This window comes from Akebia trifoliata, chromosome 13 (genome assembly GCF_017979445.1).
Source record: "Akebia trifoliata isolate Shusen 1 chromosome 13, ASM1797944v1, whole genome shotgun sequence".
In the NCBI taxonomy this organism is placed as follows: domain Eukaryota; kingdom Viridiplantae; phylum Streptophyta; class Magnoliopsida; order Ranunculales; family Lardizabalaceae; genus Akebia; species Akebia trifoliata.
The window spans coordinates 31,501,470-31,518,044 of NC_141387.1; the positions used below are offsets into that span (position 1 = coordinate 31,501,470).

The 16,575-nt window shown below is 34.3% G+C and overlaps 1 protein-coding gene across 1 annotated transcript; it reads left to right on the forward strand.

Annotated features, from left to right (window-relative positions):
- The first annotated feature begins 11,467 nt into the window (after nt 1-11,467).
- Nucleotides 11,468-14,996, forward strand: LOC147388313 (aspartyl protease family protein At5g10770-like). Its single transcript, XM_086421283.1, has 2 exons — nt 11,468-11,675; nt 13,533-14,996. Exons 1-2 carry the CDS (start codon nt 11,480-11,482, stop codon nt 14,780-14,782), a joined length of 1,446 nt encoding a protein of 481 aa, XP_086277409.1. The 5' UTR covers nt 11,468-11,479; the 3' UTR covers nt 14,783-14,996.
- Nucleotides 14,997-16,575: the final 1,579 nt, after the last annotated feature.

The following is a 16,575-nucleotide window of genomic DNA, read 5'->3' on the forward strand; positions in this document are numbered from 1 at the left end:
TAGCCAATTAGTTCTTGACTTTTTAATAGAGGAAGCAATTGACTTTTCCATAGGAGATAGTTGGAAGAGGATAGTTTGATTGTTACCATGTGGATGAGGCTATTGAAGGGGAGAAGAGTGGAGAAGGGTTCAACAGCCATGGAAATGGAAAAAAAGAGGATCGTGAGAAGGATGTTAATCTGTATGGTCTCTTGATACCATGAGAGAGTATGAAAAACCACCACACTTTTAGTAGTGAGTCCATTTCATTTATATATACACAGTTCCATATTTGTATATGGTAATTACAAGAATGGAAAGAAGCAATCAAATATAATTAGAAGCTACAATCTTGGGTCAAAGATACTGCAAATGGAAAGCCTTGAATTAAGGCTGAGGATCTGTAGCGTGATCTTTGACACGACGTCTGGTTCAACAATGACATGAATGAGCGTGGGGTTTTAAATCTTGTCTGATAAATTGATTTGTCCATGTCGTCCATGCCGGATACTAAGACGACTCGGGTAATAGGTCTTGGTCTCGGATGAGTTTTGAAATCACGCATGTAAATGAAGTTTTAAAACGATTCTTAGTCTTTGTGAGCACAAAAATGCAAAGTCTACTTAAATTAATAATTTATGTCTTTTCCAAGTCTTCTTAGATGGTTCATCGTTGTCGCTTTCAATCTTTGCCTAACGCGGAAAATAATGCAAAACTGAAATCAATGCAACTATGTCCTTAATTCCCTCCCCTTTCCCTTTCCCTCTAATATAAATCTAAGAATATTTTACTTCACAACTCAAAAGCTAGCCCAACAAAACCACAGTATGGCTATAACCCACTCTTCCTCCTTCCATTGCCTTCACCTCTTCTTTTCATTCCTTTTGTTTCAGTCTTGGTTTTTGAACAAGGCCGCCTATGCATATAGTGATGGAGGAGAGAGGCCCAACAAAGAGCAATCATGTTCTTGATGCCAAATCCTTACTAACATCATCACCTATTTGCTCTGATTCCTTCGCCAAAGGTAATTAAACACAAACTCATGATGTAATTTTGGCAAATCAATATAGTCTGAGATGGAGATGACTCGTCTATATGGTTCCATGTGAAACGTCCGTGATCGAGATGACTCATATAATATTTTGAAAATATTGATACCCATATTTTGAATCTAAAATTAATAGAACTCTTACTTTTTCATTATTTTGTAAAAAATCTAAAGTTCTTTTATTTGGGGATCACAAGAATGTGAACAGTAAAAATAAATAAATACCATAATGGATATATAAATAATTAAATATTTTAAGAATATGATTGGACCAGTAATTATGGCTTTATATTACACATGACCATTTTGGTACTTGCCCCTGTTTTTTCTTAGGTGCCTCTGCATTCAACTTTCCAAAATTAGTATCAATCATGGTCAAAAGTACAGTTGAGATGGAATTCCCAAATGGATTGATTAATTAATGAGTGCTGATCTTCTAACTAGAAAGTATTCACTTGGTTGAAGATTTGCAGTTGTGTATCTAAGGAAAAAGATCTATGGTTCCATGTCCATGCCATGTCAGTCGAGTATTGAGAAAGTTCGAAAAAAATAATGATTTTCTTACTCCTCTCTAACATACTCTCTACACGTGGCATGTGCTAGGACCATGGATTTTTTTCTTGGGATACACAATTACACATATTTAAGGGGATGTGCAGTTGTGCATGCCAAGGAAAAAATTATGGTAAATATGTTGACAAAGAATGGGCAAGGGAGAGAAACTTTTTTATATTTAAAAAATAGGTTATGTGCTTCCACGTTAGAGTGTCATGTGCGTGTGCCAAAAGTGAGTCAAATTATCAGCACTCTTCACAATATACATCCAAGAACACACAATTTCCTTGAGCTTTGAATCTAACATATATCTCAAGATTAATTATCATAGTCATGCTTATACTTTTTAGAAGAGTTAGAATGCGTACTTTGTGACATTGCAATCCAAAGTAGAGTCTATTACTTGTAACACAAACAAACTTCCCCTTAGTGATTCTTCAATCCTACTCACCTTGTTCTCTTTGCTCTATCGTTAGATCGATCAAAACTTTCCGTTTTTGATGGATTTCAATCTCAAAAAACCAGAGAGTGTCTCCACATTTTTGACTCCTTGATGATTGTATTAATCGTTGATTAATAATTAACCTAACAGGGGTGTCGATCCATTCTTATATAAAGAGGAATAGAGGGTCTAGAGGTCCTCTTTTAATAGGATTTCTTACCATTAAGGTTTCTTAATAAAATCCAATGAGAATTCTATTTAAATCCAACGACTTGTAGGTTTCCTTAATATTGATAACTCTTATATTATAATCTAACTTTGGTTAAAATGTTAAAACGTGTGTGCCGATTGGATCACGCATAAAGTAAGTCTAATATTTCAATCTTTTCCAAGTCTTCTTAGATTGTTGTCGCCTTTCAATCTATGCCTTATGACACGAAAAATAATGCAAAACTAAAATCAATGCAACTATGACCTAGAAGCGGATCCTCTGTAGCACAACTATCCTGTAACAACCCTGTAGCAATGTTTGGATGGTTGAAAGAGTGCCACATTCGTGATACAATAAAATCCCACCCTAATTAAAAAATTGAGAGTGAGTTCAGTGGCCGTTTGTTTCTAAAGATGTGGATCTGGCAAAAGCAAAAAAGAAAAAAAAAATCTTCTTTTTCAAATTATATCTAAACTATGATCAAAAGATGTTTGTGATGTTATTTTTTCATACTATGGCTCTCTCTCACCTGTGGTGAGAGTGCTACATGATAATTGTGCCACAGAGGATCCGCTTCCATATGATCTTCCCTCCCTTTGAGGCTAACTTTGAAGCCGGCAGTCTGCTTCAAAATTTGGAGGAACCCTCCTCGCTACAAGACACATGGCATATCTAATTTATTTCATGCCCCTACATTTCCACCAAAACTTGAAATACCTCCTTGGAAACGCTACTTGTAATCCAATGGAGAGGGTTCCTTCAATATTTTGAAGCGGGCAGCCGACTTCAAAGTTCTTTCCCCCTCCCCATTCCCTCTATACAAATCTAAGTATATATTAGATCCCATCTAACTAACAGGTTCATCATGTAAATGCTTTATGTAGAAAACAGAAAGTCTAGCATCTCCATATATAATCAAACACCAATGCAGATAAATTAAATTTAGTACTAATAGAAGGCACCATGGAACTGTGCACACACATTATCAATCTCTATAACATAATTATGTTAGGTTCTGTTAACACAATTTGTATTATGTGACAGAAACCCATATACATACTCATGGGAATACTACTTATGTAGCAGATTTTCTTGCTAAAAGTGGTGCATATAGAAATGCATTGTAAATTGGGAGATTAACCTTTTTTATTAGGGTGATTCTATTGCCACACCAACTTTTGCTAAGAGGACCACAATTCATATGAAATCACCAAATAATTAATCGCAGACTTGAGGTGCTCTTAGTAAAAGTTGGTGTTGCGAAAGAAGCTCACTTTTGCTAGTACTATGCAATGTACTCCATCCGCCACTTAATATGGTGCCAAACATGTCATATCATCTAACCGTGGCACATTTAGAATGTCTGCCCTACCAATCACCGATACATTTTAATTTTCTAAACTGATTAGCTTTGTATTACAATAGAAGGTGGTTCAAGTGATCCAAGGAAGCTCATCGGTTCAATCAAACATGCCACAATGGATTACCTCAACTTCAGTTTCCATCTCACTCGATCAACATTCGAATCTATGGAGACAATGCAAAATCTTATCTTAGGGTAAACAGGTTGTTGCTTTGGATGACCTTATATTGGGAATGAGCCTCAAATGATTCATAGAAAACCTCTCTCGAAAGATGCATACAAGGTTATCATTGATGCCGTTGAAAAAGGAGATGTTGAACTACCTGTACTAGATAACTATCATTCAACGTTAGGCGAAGTTGGAACGGGATCATATGTTGCATGACCTCATACCTTCATTGATTTCATCGATTAGTTGTAATTTGTCTTTTACTCGTTTTAATAGTTGACTAGATTTTATTACATTACTTTTGTAGTGTTTATCATGATGGATGAAAAAATGGATGTTGTGATGGGAGGTCCATGAATCTTTTTCTTGGTTATTGTTAAAAAAATTAGACTTTAAATGCCTTGTTTTAAGTATATTAATTAATTAATTAATTTATAAATATTTGTATGAATATTTATGGAAGGATTTCTCTTGGCGATATTTTATAGGTTTATTTTCAAATCAAGAATGGCTAAAAATTTAGGAACTATTTGTGTAATATAATTTTAAAACAAGTTGGAAATCTTACTACAATAAAATTTTGGAACAAGGAACGGTTATTAATTGTTCCTAAATATTAGAAAAACCCCTTTTAGAAACAGTTTATAACGGTTCCAATTATGATAAGAACAATTAATAATCATTTCTAATTGTGATTTTTGGGTGTAGTATAAATATTCTAAATATATCAATCTTCATCGTAACCTTTCATTTGTGAATGATCAAGTGTATCTCATGCACCTTAATATCTTATGCTCTATCAATTACGATGTACAATGATCCTTGTCACGGATCCATGGTTTAAGAATACAACTCATAATTGGCATATTCATAGGTTCAATTCCTTTTGGAGTCACACATACCAATGGGAATGTTCAATGAGTCTAATTGAATTGGAAAATCTTTCTTAGAGCTACCTCTCCAATACACTTTATAAAACCCTGTTAATTAATTCTTCCCTTACTAGCCAAAATGTTAGTCTAGAGGAACCTCATGGATGCTTTTAAAAACAGAATAGAGAGCAAAATCTTTATAATGCATTGCTGCCTCAAAGAATTGGTTACACTTAAAACTTATAAGCAAAGGCACGTATGTAAGAACAAACAATTGATTAATTCATCCCCATTTCATATTTTAAAAAAAACATGTTTTACAAAGTACTTCCTTCCCTTTAATTAGGTTCACCCAAAACAACTTACAAATGGAATTTAAGAAACGAATATTGTAAAAAAAAAGCTAATCAAGAAGATCCCATCTCTGTTCCAATTGCAAATTACTTGTCTCTTCTAGGAAAATTTTTCCAAACATTTAAGCCAGTTTTAACAAACTTGCCTTTATCCACAACCACATAACCAATCATCCCTAACAGCCCCAAAAGTCCCTTGGAGTCACTTGGTTTGGTTTGGTTCAGATTGAGGTCAAATTGAAATGGAACTGACATAGGTCGATTTCACTAAATAAGAACCAGAACCAAACCAACCCAAACTGAACTAAAGTTGGTTTGGTTCTATAGATTGCCAATATTCTTTAAATTGTAAATAATACTTTTTAATGAAAAAACAAACATATAATAAACATAAAATTTCATACTATAATCACTAATCTATCCATAAAAAATCATTAGTTTATCCACAAAAAAAAATACTAATCTATGTTCTAATTCCTAAAATAATTCATATTAATTATTATTTACATATATATTTATTTATTTCATAGGGGTTCGGTTTTATACAAGTTTGATTCGAGAACTTAATCAAATTGATCGGTTCTCCATTTTCATAAAGCAGAACCGAACCACAACTTGTTCCAAACCGAATCAAACCACTCCAAAGCTATTAGTTTGGCTCAGTTCTCGGTTTGAACCAGACCAAGTTGCACCCCTAATTTACGCTCTACAGAATCACATAACATTGGAAAGTGAAATATGAAGATCTTTTTAAATGATATTAATTGATCTATTAGAGTCCTCCACAAGTACTCTCATATTTGATATCAATGTTTATGCCTATGTTAGAGCCCCATCACAAGTATTATATATCTAAACTTGCACGACACGAATCTTTTCTTCCATGATCACTAGTTTTTCAATACTTATAGTGAGATCTAAGTGGAATTTGCATAGACTTATATTGGACAATTAACAGATATAACAGTGATACATTAATGCAAGAAACTATAATAAAGGGAGCGGTAATGAGAACTAACTACTAACTGGACACGTAGTTGTTGATGTTCTCCACAGAGAAGGTCTAGCAACGGGACCTTATCTACAACTTTACTATTATTATAATAAGAGAAGGTGGAGTAGAAGCAGTACTACACCAAAATTTGAGTAACCATTAATACCCCCACTTTTATATTTAAATTTAATATAATAAAGGTCATTTAGGTAAAAACTAAGAAAATTTACAATCACGTTGCTTAGTTTTCAAAATTACAAAATCTCCTTTATTGACTCTGTAATTGTTAAAAACCCTTTAATTAATATTTTAAATTTTCTTTACTTCACCATTATAACGAGAGAAGGCGGAGTAGAAGTGATTCGACGCCAACATTTGAGTGGCCAAATATGCCTCCCACTTTTATATTTAAATTTAAAATAATCAGAGTCATTTTGATAAAAAAGAAAAAGAAAATTGCAACTTATGACCATATAATCATGTTGCTAGTTTTCAAAATTGCAAAAATACCATTTTTGACCTTTTAATCTTCAAAAACTCTTCAACCAATATTTAAAATTACAAATAAACCCTTTTGATACATGTGTGTTTGAACATGCCACTTTCTAGGTTTTTTTATTATTAAATAACGACACTAAAATGGGTAAATATATAGTTTGGACAAAATAGGTAAATATATCCATCTTGGTCTTATCTCACTGATTTTTCATCAGGAGTTTTGTACAGTGGAGATGTGATCCTCAAATTTGGTTGTATGAATCCCCAGGTCAAATTTGTCCAAAATAGAACTATTTCTATGTTCCTGTTGGACCAACCCAATAAATATTCCCACTCAAATATATATTCTGCAGATGGAGGTCGCCACTAGAATAGACTTTTGGGTCATCCACATTAGGTTGGATTGATGACATCTCACAATTAACTTAAAAATTACAACAACAACCATCCATCCCCAAACTGCCCAAACCAAAGATAAACTCTATATCTCACATTGGGCTTGTACGCTTAGTTCAGTTTTGTGTGTGTGTGTGTGTGTGTGTGTGTGTGTGTGTGTGATATGGTATTAAATCCAGATTACGCATAAATAAATTTTTTTTTAATAAATATTAATAGGCCCTGTTTGTGCTTGGGTTTGGGTGTGGTGAGATGGTTTTAAATCTTGTCAGAGACCAAGATGACTCGGATGGCGAGTCATCTCGGTATAATCCATGAACGAGACAGACAAGGTATTTCTCTGATTCATCTCGGTTTAGTCCATGAACGAGACGAGACAGGTCCATGAATGAGATGGATAGACAAGGCATTTCACATGCGCAAAATCTCAAGAGACAAACGGGATGACTCTTAGTAAAACTCGTCCGAGTCAACTGAGATTTTGGAAATTTTAATTAATTCTTTTTTAACTAAACAAAATATGATTTAATAATTAAACATCTTCTAATATATCTAATTTTGTATTAAAAAAAAAGTATATATGAATAAATAATTATAAAACGAGTTTAAGGCTCTATCTCATTGGAGACGAATTAACTCGTCTAAGATAACTCGGTCTCTTGAACGAGATGAGACGTCAAAACGATGTCTTTGATGAAAGATGATTAAAGGCTGTGGGGGACGTTAAGGAGGGTCTCAGAGTGCTCGCAAGCAGGGGCAGAGCTAGTAAGGAGTTGGTGGGGGCAATTGCCCCCACAGAACTTTGAGACACTCCTATATATTAAAAACTAATTACATGCCCCATTTGTCCCCACTCCCTGACCTCTCTCCCCATTTGCCCCACACCCTCACCTCAGTCCAATTTTTTGCCCCTACAAAACTTTGAGAAGCCTATATTTTCAACTAATTACATGCCCCATTTGTCTTCATTCCCTCACCTGTCTCCCCATTTGCCCTTACACCCTCACCTCCCTCCAATTTTTGCCCCCACAAAATTTTCACACACCCCTATATTTTCAACTAATTACATGTCCCATTTGTCCCCACTCCCTCACCTCTTCAATTTTTTGTTCATGACATTGCCTCTTGACCAGGACTTTTCAAATATTAATTATAAATGACTTAAATATCATTTTCTTCAACTTCTAACTAAAAACCTCTTAATTTCTCCTTAAAACCATTTATCTTCACTAAACAACTAATCATAGTTTACCCCTACTATAGGAAAATCCTAGCTCCACCACAATCTCTATCTTATTAATGTTTTATAAGCTTCACCATAACACTTTTTTAATTAGTTGGATAATTCGAAAAGAATCACACATCCAAAAATGCATTCAATGTCTTGGATTATAAGTCACAAATCCGCCTATGGACAATTACAACACTTTTATTTTTCATTTTATTATTTTTGAAAACGCTAGATTCCAACTCTTCCATCAAACAAAAAATTGAGACAAGAAGAATAACGAATATTTTCTGAAAATCAATAATGATCGCCTTAGAATCAATACAATTTTTTTTTTCTAGGGGTACATTTTTTTTTAAAACCTATATCATCTCAACTGTCTGTTTGACGAAGAGTTTCAACGTGAGGCAAACTTTTATTTGAAAATATGAATAACATGCCCCATTTGTCCTCACAAAACTTTGAGACACCCCTATATTTTCAACTAATTACATGCCCCATTTGTCCCCACTCCCTCACCTCTTCAATGTTTTTTATTGATGACATTGGCTCTTAATTAGGTCTTCTCAAATATTAACTAGAAATGACCTAGATATCAATTTTTTCAACTTTTAACTAAAAATCTCTTAATTTCTCTCTAAAACCATTCATCTTCACTATACAACTAACCATAGTTTGCGCCCACTACAGGAAAACCCTGGCTCCTCCCCTGCTGGCAAGGGACCTGGATCTTATTGGGGTCGATGCCATATTACTGTGAAGGTGGATGATACTATCCGCATCGACTGCGAAAGTAGTGTTTGTTTGAGGCGTTACCATTTTTCAACCAATCAATCACCGTCTAATTTGCTATGAAGTTATTTTCTTCTGTGAGTAAAAGAAACACTGGAAGAAGAAAAAAATCCCAAGGTTTGAGACTTTGAATTGGGAAAGAGGCATAAAAGAGCGGGTGGAGGTTTGAGACCAACCCCTCCACGTTTTGGAGAATATTTGAGATGCCCCTTGAACTAAGTATTCTTTGATAGACTAATAGAAAATGAACTGAATGTCTTTGTCTTCAACCAATAATCAAAATCCATTGATTTTTTTAAATTTTAATATGAGACATTCTATTGCCACACCAACTTTTACTAAGGAAATTCTAATTCATGTGATGGTTTTCCACACATAGTGAGGGTGCTCTTAGTAATTTTTTTTGCGGATGAGTAATGGGAAAGAGGTCACTTAGCATTAATCCATTTAAGAAGATTGAGGGAAAGGGGGCATTTCGTCATATTTGTAATAGTATGGGATGCGGGAAGGTATTCTACCATTAAGAGGTTCAAATATTGAAAAGAGTCATTATAATTTGACTCTCCCATACGGCATACACAAAACACTCTTGACATGGCATGTGTTAAAATCATATACTTTATGCCTCAGGTTATCATTACTCTATTGAAAAATAGTTATCATATTTGAAATTTCAACGTGTGTGTGTGCGCGTGCTTTGAGTGCATGCCTCCGACTTTGGAAGAAAAGTAGTTAATATTTTAAATTACAAACAAACCATTTGAGTGCATGCCACCGACTTTAAAAGAAAAGTAAAAAAAAAACCAAATAGATTGACCAAGTGAACAATCTTTTCATCTCGCAATCAAAGGAAACTCAACTAACAACAAAAAGCAACCAATTATAAATGCCGCAATGACACCAATTCAACGACACTGGACACTCCCTATCATTTAGTGGGCCTCACACTATATTACAAGTTGGAACCTTAAATAAGGAGAAAATTCCTTAGATCAATTCTTAGAAGTCTTAAATTAAAGCCTTTATCACTATCAGTCCAACCAAACTGGTGTTGGTAGAGCCCTCATCATGTGATACATGTGTCCACTTTCCTCCCCACAAAAACTTCAATTGCAATACCTCTATAGCCATCCTATTGGGACAAACAAGTGATGGTTCTCTATCTTATATTTATGAAAAATGGATTCCATCCAAGATCAAGCTTTTGAAAATTATCCAAAATCTAGATGATTCGTCTTGGATTATTGTTCATGAACAAGTGAGATATTCAATTTGAATCGTCATTGACATTGATTTACTCGAGAGTCAATACGACTCGTCTTGTATTTTTAAATCTTGGCTACATCCAAAACTCCGTTAAGTCAACTAGGACTTTGTATATTTTCATAGAAATAATTTATTTTTAATTATTTAAATATATAGTATTGAATTAAAAATATGGCCTTGTGACTAGGGTTGTTAATGGATCAAATCAAACCCGAAATTTGATCTATTCCGATATGAATACTTGTGGTATTAATTGAGGGTTTGGATTTCGATAAGGACTGATCCATTATGTCATTGGATAGATTCTCGATATATAATGTCCCAATCTGATAAGGACCAGGTATGTTAAAATGTGAGAAAATATATAAATTATATAGTAAATATTATTTAAGTTTATGGACTTTATTTAAATTATATATATCAAATCAGATTTGACCTGATCCGATTGTTATTGGATTGGGTTTGGATCCTACTAATCGATGTGATAAGTTCTAAGTTTGATCCCTATCGAACTGGCACCAAATCAACCACAATCCAATTTGAACCCAATCCATTGACAACCCTACTTCTGGTTGAACATCATGAAATCCAACTAAGTTTTATATATAAAAAAAGATAAATTTATTCGAGTATAAATAAATAATAATAATCCAATTAAATAATTAATCTTATCTAAGACAAGACAAATCAGGCGAGTCACCTACTATATCCATGTGAAAAGAGACAAAATGGAATACCAAGTTTTAAAACAATGCATATGATCTTAGTCATTATTTAACAACACATATAAACATAGGTTTAAAACACATGTTGACACCTCGTCTCGTTTGTGAACAAATCGAGTCGTCTCAAACGAGTTTTTTGATACGTTTGAGATGTTTCGTTCAACAATGAGAAAAATAAACATGGGGTTTTAAATCTCGTCTGATACATTGATTTGTCTGTCTCATCCATGCCTGATACTACGATGACTCAGGCGATAGGTCTTAGTCTTGAACGAGTTTTGAAACCATGCATGTAAATGAAGTTTTAAAACGATCTTAGCCTATGTGAACACTTGCATGCAAAGTCTTCTTAAATTAATAATTTAGGCCTTTTCCAAGTCTTCTTAGATTGTTCATTGTTGTCCCTTTCTATCTTTTTCTATCTTTCCCTTTCCCTTAATTCTCTCGCCTTTCCCTTTCCCTTCCCTTAATTCCCTCCCCTTTCCCCCTTTAATTCCCTCCCCTTCCCTTTCCCTTTCCCTTCCACTCTATATAAATCTAAGAATATTTTACTTCACAACTCAAAAACTAGCCCAACAAAACCACATTATGGCTATCACCCATTCCTCCTCTTTCCATTGCCTTCACCTCTTCTTTTCACTCCTTTTGTTTCACTCAGGGTGTTTGAACAAGGCCGCCTATGCCTATAGTGGTGCAGGGAGAGGCCCAACAAAGAGCCATCATGTTCTTGATGCCAAATCCTTACTAACATCATCAACTATTTGCTCTGATTCCTTCACCAAAGGTAACTAAACACAAACCCATGATGTAATTTTGGAAAATCAAGATAGTTCGAGACGGAGATGACTCGTCTATATGATTCTTGAATGAGTAGGATATTCCATGTGAATTGTCCGTGATCGAGATGACTTGTCCAATATTTTGAAAATATTTATATCCGTATTTTCAATCTAAAATAAATACAACTCTTGCTTTTTCATTATTTTGTAAAAAAAAGTTCTTTTATTTGGGGATCACAAGAATGTGAACAGTAAAAATAAATAAATACCATAATGGATATATATATATATATATATATATATATATATATATATATATATATATATGGGAAATGTTCAGCAACAAACATTTTGGCAAAACATTTTTCAAAACATGGGTTAGAGGTTTTGGAATGGGCTGATTTTTGGTGAGGATGATCTCTACGGTGAGGAGATCATCATCACCAAAAATCAGCCCATTCCAAAACTTCTAACTCCATCAAAAATGATTTACAAAAAATTGACGGTCCATGATTTTTCAACTTGTAAACTGGGGCTAGAAGTTTTGGAATGGGCTGATTTTTAGTGAGGATGATCTCCTCACCGTAGTGATCATCCTCACCAAAAATCAGCCTATTCCAAAACCACTAACTCATGTTTTGAAAAATGTTTTGCCAAAATGTTTGTTACTGAACGGGACCCTATATATATATTCTTGTGAACAGTAAAAAAGAAATAAATATCATAATGAATATATATATATATATAAAGAGAGAGAGAGAGAAAGATTTACCAAAATAGTAGAGTTTTCATAATTAATTACCAAAATGGTAAACTGTAGCAATTAATTTCGAAAATGGTAATTTTACCATTTTCGAAATTAATATTTTTTACCAAAACAGTAAAAACAATAAAATGTAAATTTTTTTTACTGAAAATACCCTTTTTTGTTTTACATATGTATTTACCATTTTAACCTTAGAAATAAATTAAAATCCAACTAAATCTTTCTCTTCTTTTTAATCTTCCCAACTCCCAACACTAAATAGAAATATGAAAGAGAAGAGGATTTTTTTTGTCATTTTAGTTAAAAAATAAAAAAAGGTATTTTCGATAAAAAAAAATATATTTTACTGTTTTTACCGTTTGCTAAAAAATATTAATTCCGAAAATGGTAATTTTACCGTTTTCGGAATTAATTGCTACTGTTTACCATTTTGGTAAATAGTCGAAATGTAGTGCATGTTTTGATAAATTTGCCTAGATAGTATGTCTTTTGATAAATAATTAAATATTTTAAGAATATGATTGGACCAGTAATTATGGCTTTATATTACACATGACCCTTTTGGTACTTGCCCCTGTTTTTTCTTAGGTGCCTCTGCATTCAACCTTGTAAAATTAGTATCAATCGTGGTCAAAAGAACGGTTGAGTTGGAATTCCCCAATGGACTGAAATACATCGTTCAAAGGGTTGATTAATGAATGAGTGCTGCTTTTCTTAATAGAAATTCTTCACTTGGTTGATGTGGTATGGACACGAAAGCAAAGATCTTTTTCCTATAAAGATTTACAGTTGTATATCCCGAGAAAAAAGATCTATGGTTCCGTGACACATCAGCCAAGTATTGAGAAAGTTAGAAAGAACGATGATTTTCTTACTCCCCTTCTGACATACTCTCTTGACGTGGCATGTGGTATGACCATGGATTTTTTCTTGGGGATCCACAACGACACATATTTATAGTGCATCCCAAGGAAAAAAAACTATGGTCCAAACACATGCCACGACGTGAGAGTATGGGTAATGTCAAAATGGGCCCAAATGAACCTCACTATATATGCTCGAAGACTTCATTCATATTTTAACATAATCTTTTCAGGTCCAAGACGATCTCCCACAACACTACTATTAACTCACAAACATGGGCCTTGCGCACCATTGGTTCACGGACACAATACAACAACAACGGCGGCTCCTAGTACCATTGAAATCCTCCTCCAAGACGAATCCCGGGTCAAATACATCCACTCCAAATTTTCCAAACGAGTAGGAGATATCGAGGAGGAGAAGGCCGTACCAGTCAGTCCCGGCCAATCCTTGGGAACTCCTAATTTCATAGTTAAAATCGGATTTGGTACACCCAAGCTTGATCTTTCGGTGGAAATTGATACAGGAAGTGACTTGACATGGATTCAATGCCAACCATGTGCCTTGAGTTGCCATCCACAACAAGACCCAATATTTGATCCCTCTAAGTCATCCTCTTATTCCAATATCTCTTGTAGCGCCCCCGAGTGCTCCCAAGTTACGATATCCAATTGCCAATCCTCCACTTGCCTTTATGGTGTTTACTACGCGGACCATTCGACAACGATTGGATTCTTTGCACGTGAGACATTAACGTTGACATCTTCAGATGTATTCCCCAATTTCCAATTTGGTTGCGGTCAAATCAATACCGGCCTCTTCGGGAAAACAGCCGGTTTGTTGGGCCTCGGACGCCATAAAGTATCATTTGTGTCCCAAACTAGGAAAAAATTTGGGGGAACATTTTCTTATTGTCTTCCACCTAGAGCAAGCTCAACTGGATACTTAGCTTTTGGGGCCACTACCAAGACAAATCTTAGGTACACACCCTTAGTAACTGACCCGCGTTACCCGTCATTTTATTCCCTAAAATTGTTAGGGATAAGCGTCGCAAATAAAAAATTATCAATCCAACCATCGGTATTTACGTCTTCGGGAACCATCATAGACTCTGGCACCGTATTCAGCCGATTGCCTCCAGTGGCTTATGCAGCACTTCGATCAGCATTTAAGCAATCGATGTCGAAGTACCCATCTGCTGAACCGATTTCAAATTTAGACACATGTTATGACCTTTCGGGGAACACGAACTTCTCGACACTAAAGCTAACGTTGCATTTCGAAGGTGGTGTTGATTTGGATCAAAATCTGTCTGGGATTCTTTTTGGACCAAGTCAGTCACAACAGTGCCTAGCTTTCATTGCAAATAGTAATCCAAGTGATCTGGCCATCTTTGGAAATAGACAGCATTTGGGATTGGAGGTGGTTTACGATGTGGCCGCGGGAAGGATAGGATTCGGGTCTGGTCCTTGTAGTTCATAATTATGAGAACATATCTCTTCTTTCACTAAAGAAGAATAATATGAGAATAAGTAGATATGTAATAATTGTTGAAAATGGAATGGGTTCTTGATAATGTTTGTTTCAAATATTATTAGAGTGATTCTATTGCCACGCCAGCTTTTCCTAAGAGGACCCCAATTCATATGAAATCACCAAATAATTAATCGCAGACTTGAGGTGCTCTTAGTAAAAGTTGGTGTTGCAATAGAAGCCCTCTTTTGTTAGTACTATGCAACATACTCCATCTGCCACTTAATATGGTGCCAAACATGTCATTATCGTCTAACCCCGGCACATTTAGACATTTTAATTTTCTAAACTGATTTGCTTTGTATTACAATAGAAGGTGGTTCAAGTGATCAAAGGAAGCACATTGGTTCAATCAAACATGCCACAATGGATTACCTCAACTTTCAGATTCCATCTCACCCGATCAACCTGCAAATCTATGGAGACAATGCAGAATATTATCTTGACGTAAACAGGTTGTTGCTTTTGGACGAGCTTATATTGGGAATGAGCCTCAAATGATTCATAGAAAACCTCTTTCGAAAGATGCATACAAGGTTATCAGTGATGCCGTTGAAAAAAGAGATGTTGAACTGCTTGAACTAGATAACTATCATTCAACGTTAGGTGAAGTTGGAAGAGGATCATATGTTGCATGACCTCATACTCTTATTGATTTCATCGATTAGTTTGTAATTTGTCTTTTACTCGTTTTAATTGTTGACTGGATTTTATTACGTTACTTTTGTAGTTTTTATTATGATAGATGAAAAAATGGATGTTGTGATGGGAAGTCCATGAATCTTTTTTTTTTGGGTTATTGTTAAAAAAATTAGACTTTAAATGCCTTGTTTTAAGTATATTAATTAATTAATTAATTTATAAATATTTGTAAGAATGCTTAGGGAGTGTTTTCTCTTGGCGATTTTTTATAGGTTTATTTTCAAATCAAGAATGGCTTAAAATTTAGGAACTATTTGTGTAATATAATTTTAAAACAAGTTGGAAATCTTACTACGATAAAATTTTGTAAGGGTTTAGAACCATAACGAGGAACGTTTATTAATTGTTCCAAATATTAGAAACACCCCTTTTAGAAACAGTTTATAACCGTTCCAATTATGATGAGAACTCTTAACAATCATTCATAATTGTGATTTTTTGGTGTAGAATATATATTCTAAATATATCAATCTTCATCACAACCTTTCATTTGTGAATAATCAAGTGTATCTCATGCACCTTAATATCTTATGCTCTAACAGTTACGTTGTACAATGATCCTTGTCACACATCCATGGTTGAAGAATACCACTCATAATTGGCAAATTCATTGGTTCAATTCCTTTTGGAGGCATGCACACCAATGGGAATGTTCAATGAGTCTAATTGAATTGGAAAATCTATTCTTAGAGCTACCTCTCCAACACACTTTATAAAACCCTGTTAATTAATTCTTCCCTTACTAGCTAAAATGTTAGTCTAGAGGAACCTCATGGATGCTTTTAAAAACAGAATGGAGAGCAAAATCTTTATAATGCATTTGGTTACACTTAAAAACTTATGTGCTAAGGCACATATGTAAGAGCAAACAATTGATTAATTCATCCACATTACATAAATAAATAAATTAATTAAAAAAAAAATGTTTTACATAGTACTTCCTTCCCTTTAATTAGGTTCACCCATCATTGGAAGAAAACAACTTACAAATGGAATTTAAGCAACGAATATTGTAAAAAAACTTGCCCAATTCCAAATTA

Excerpts from the sequence above, each read along its gene's own strand:
- LOC147388313 (XM_086421283.1), top strand. The coding sequence starts at position 11,480 with ATGGCTATCACCCATTCCTCCTCTTTCCATTGCCTTCACCTCTTCTTT. Across the intron at positions 11,676-13,532 it reads CTCTGATTCCTTCACCAAAG|GTCCAAGACGATCTCCCACA; the intron begins GTAACTAAACAC and ends TAATCTTTTCAG.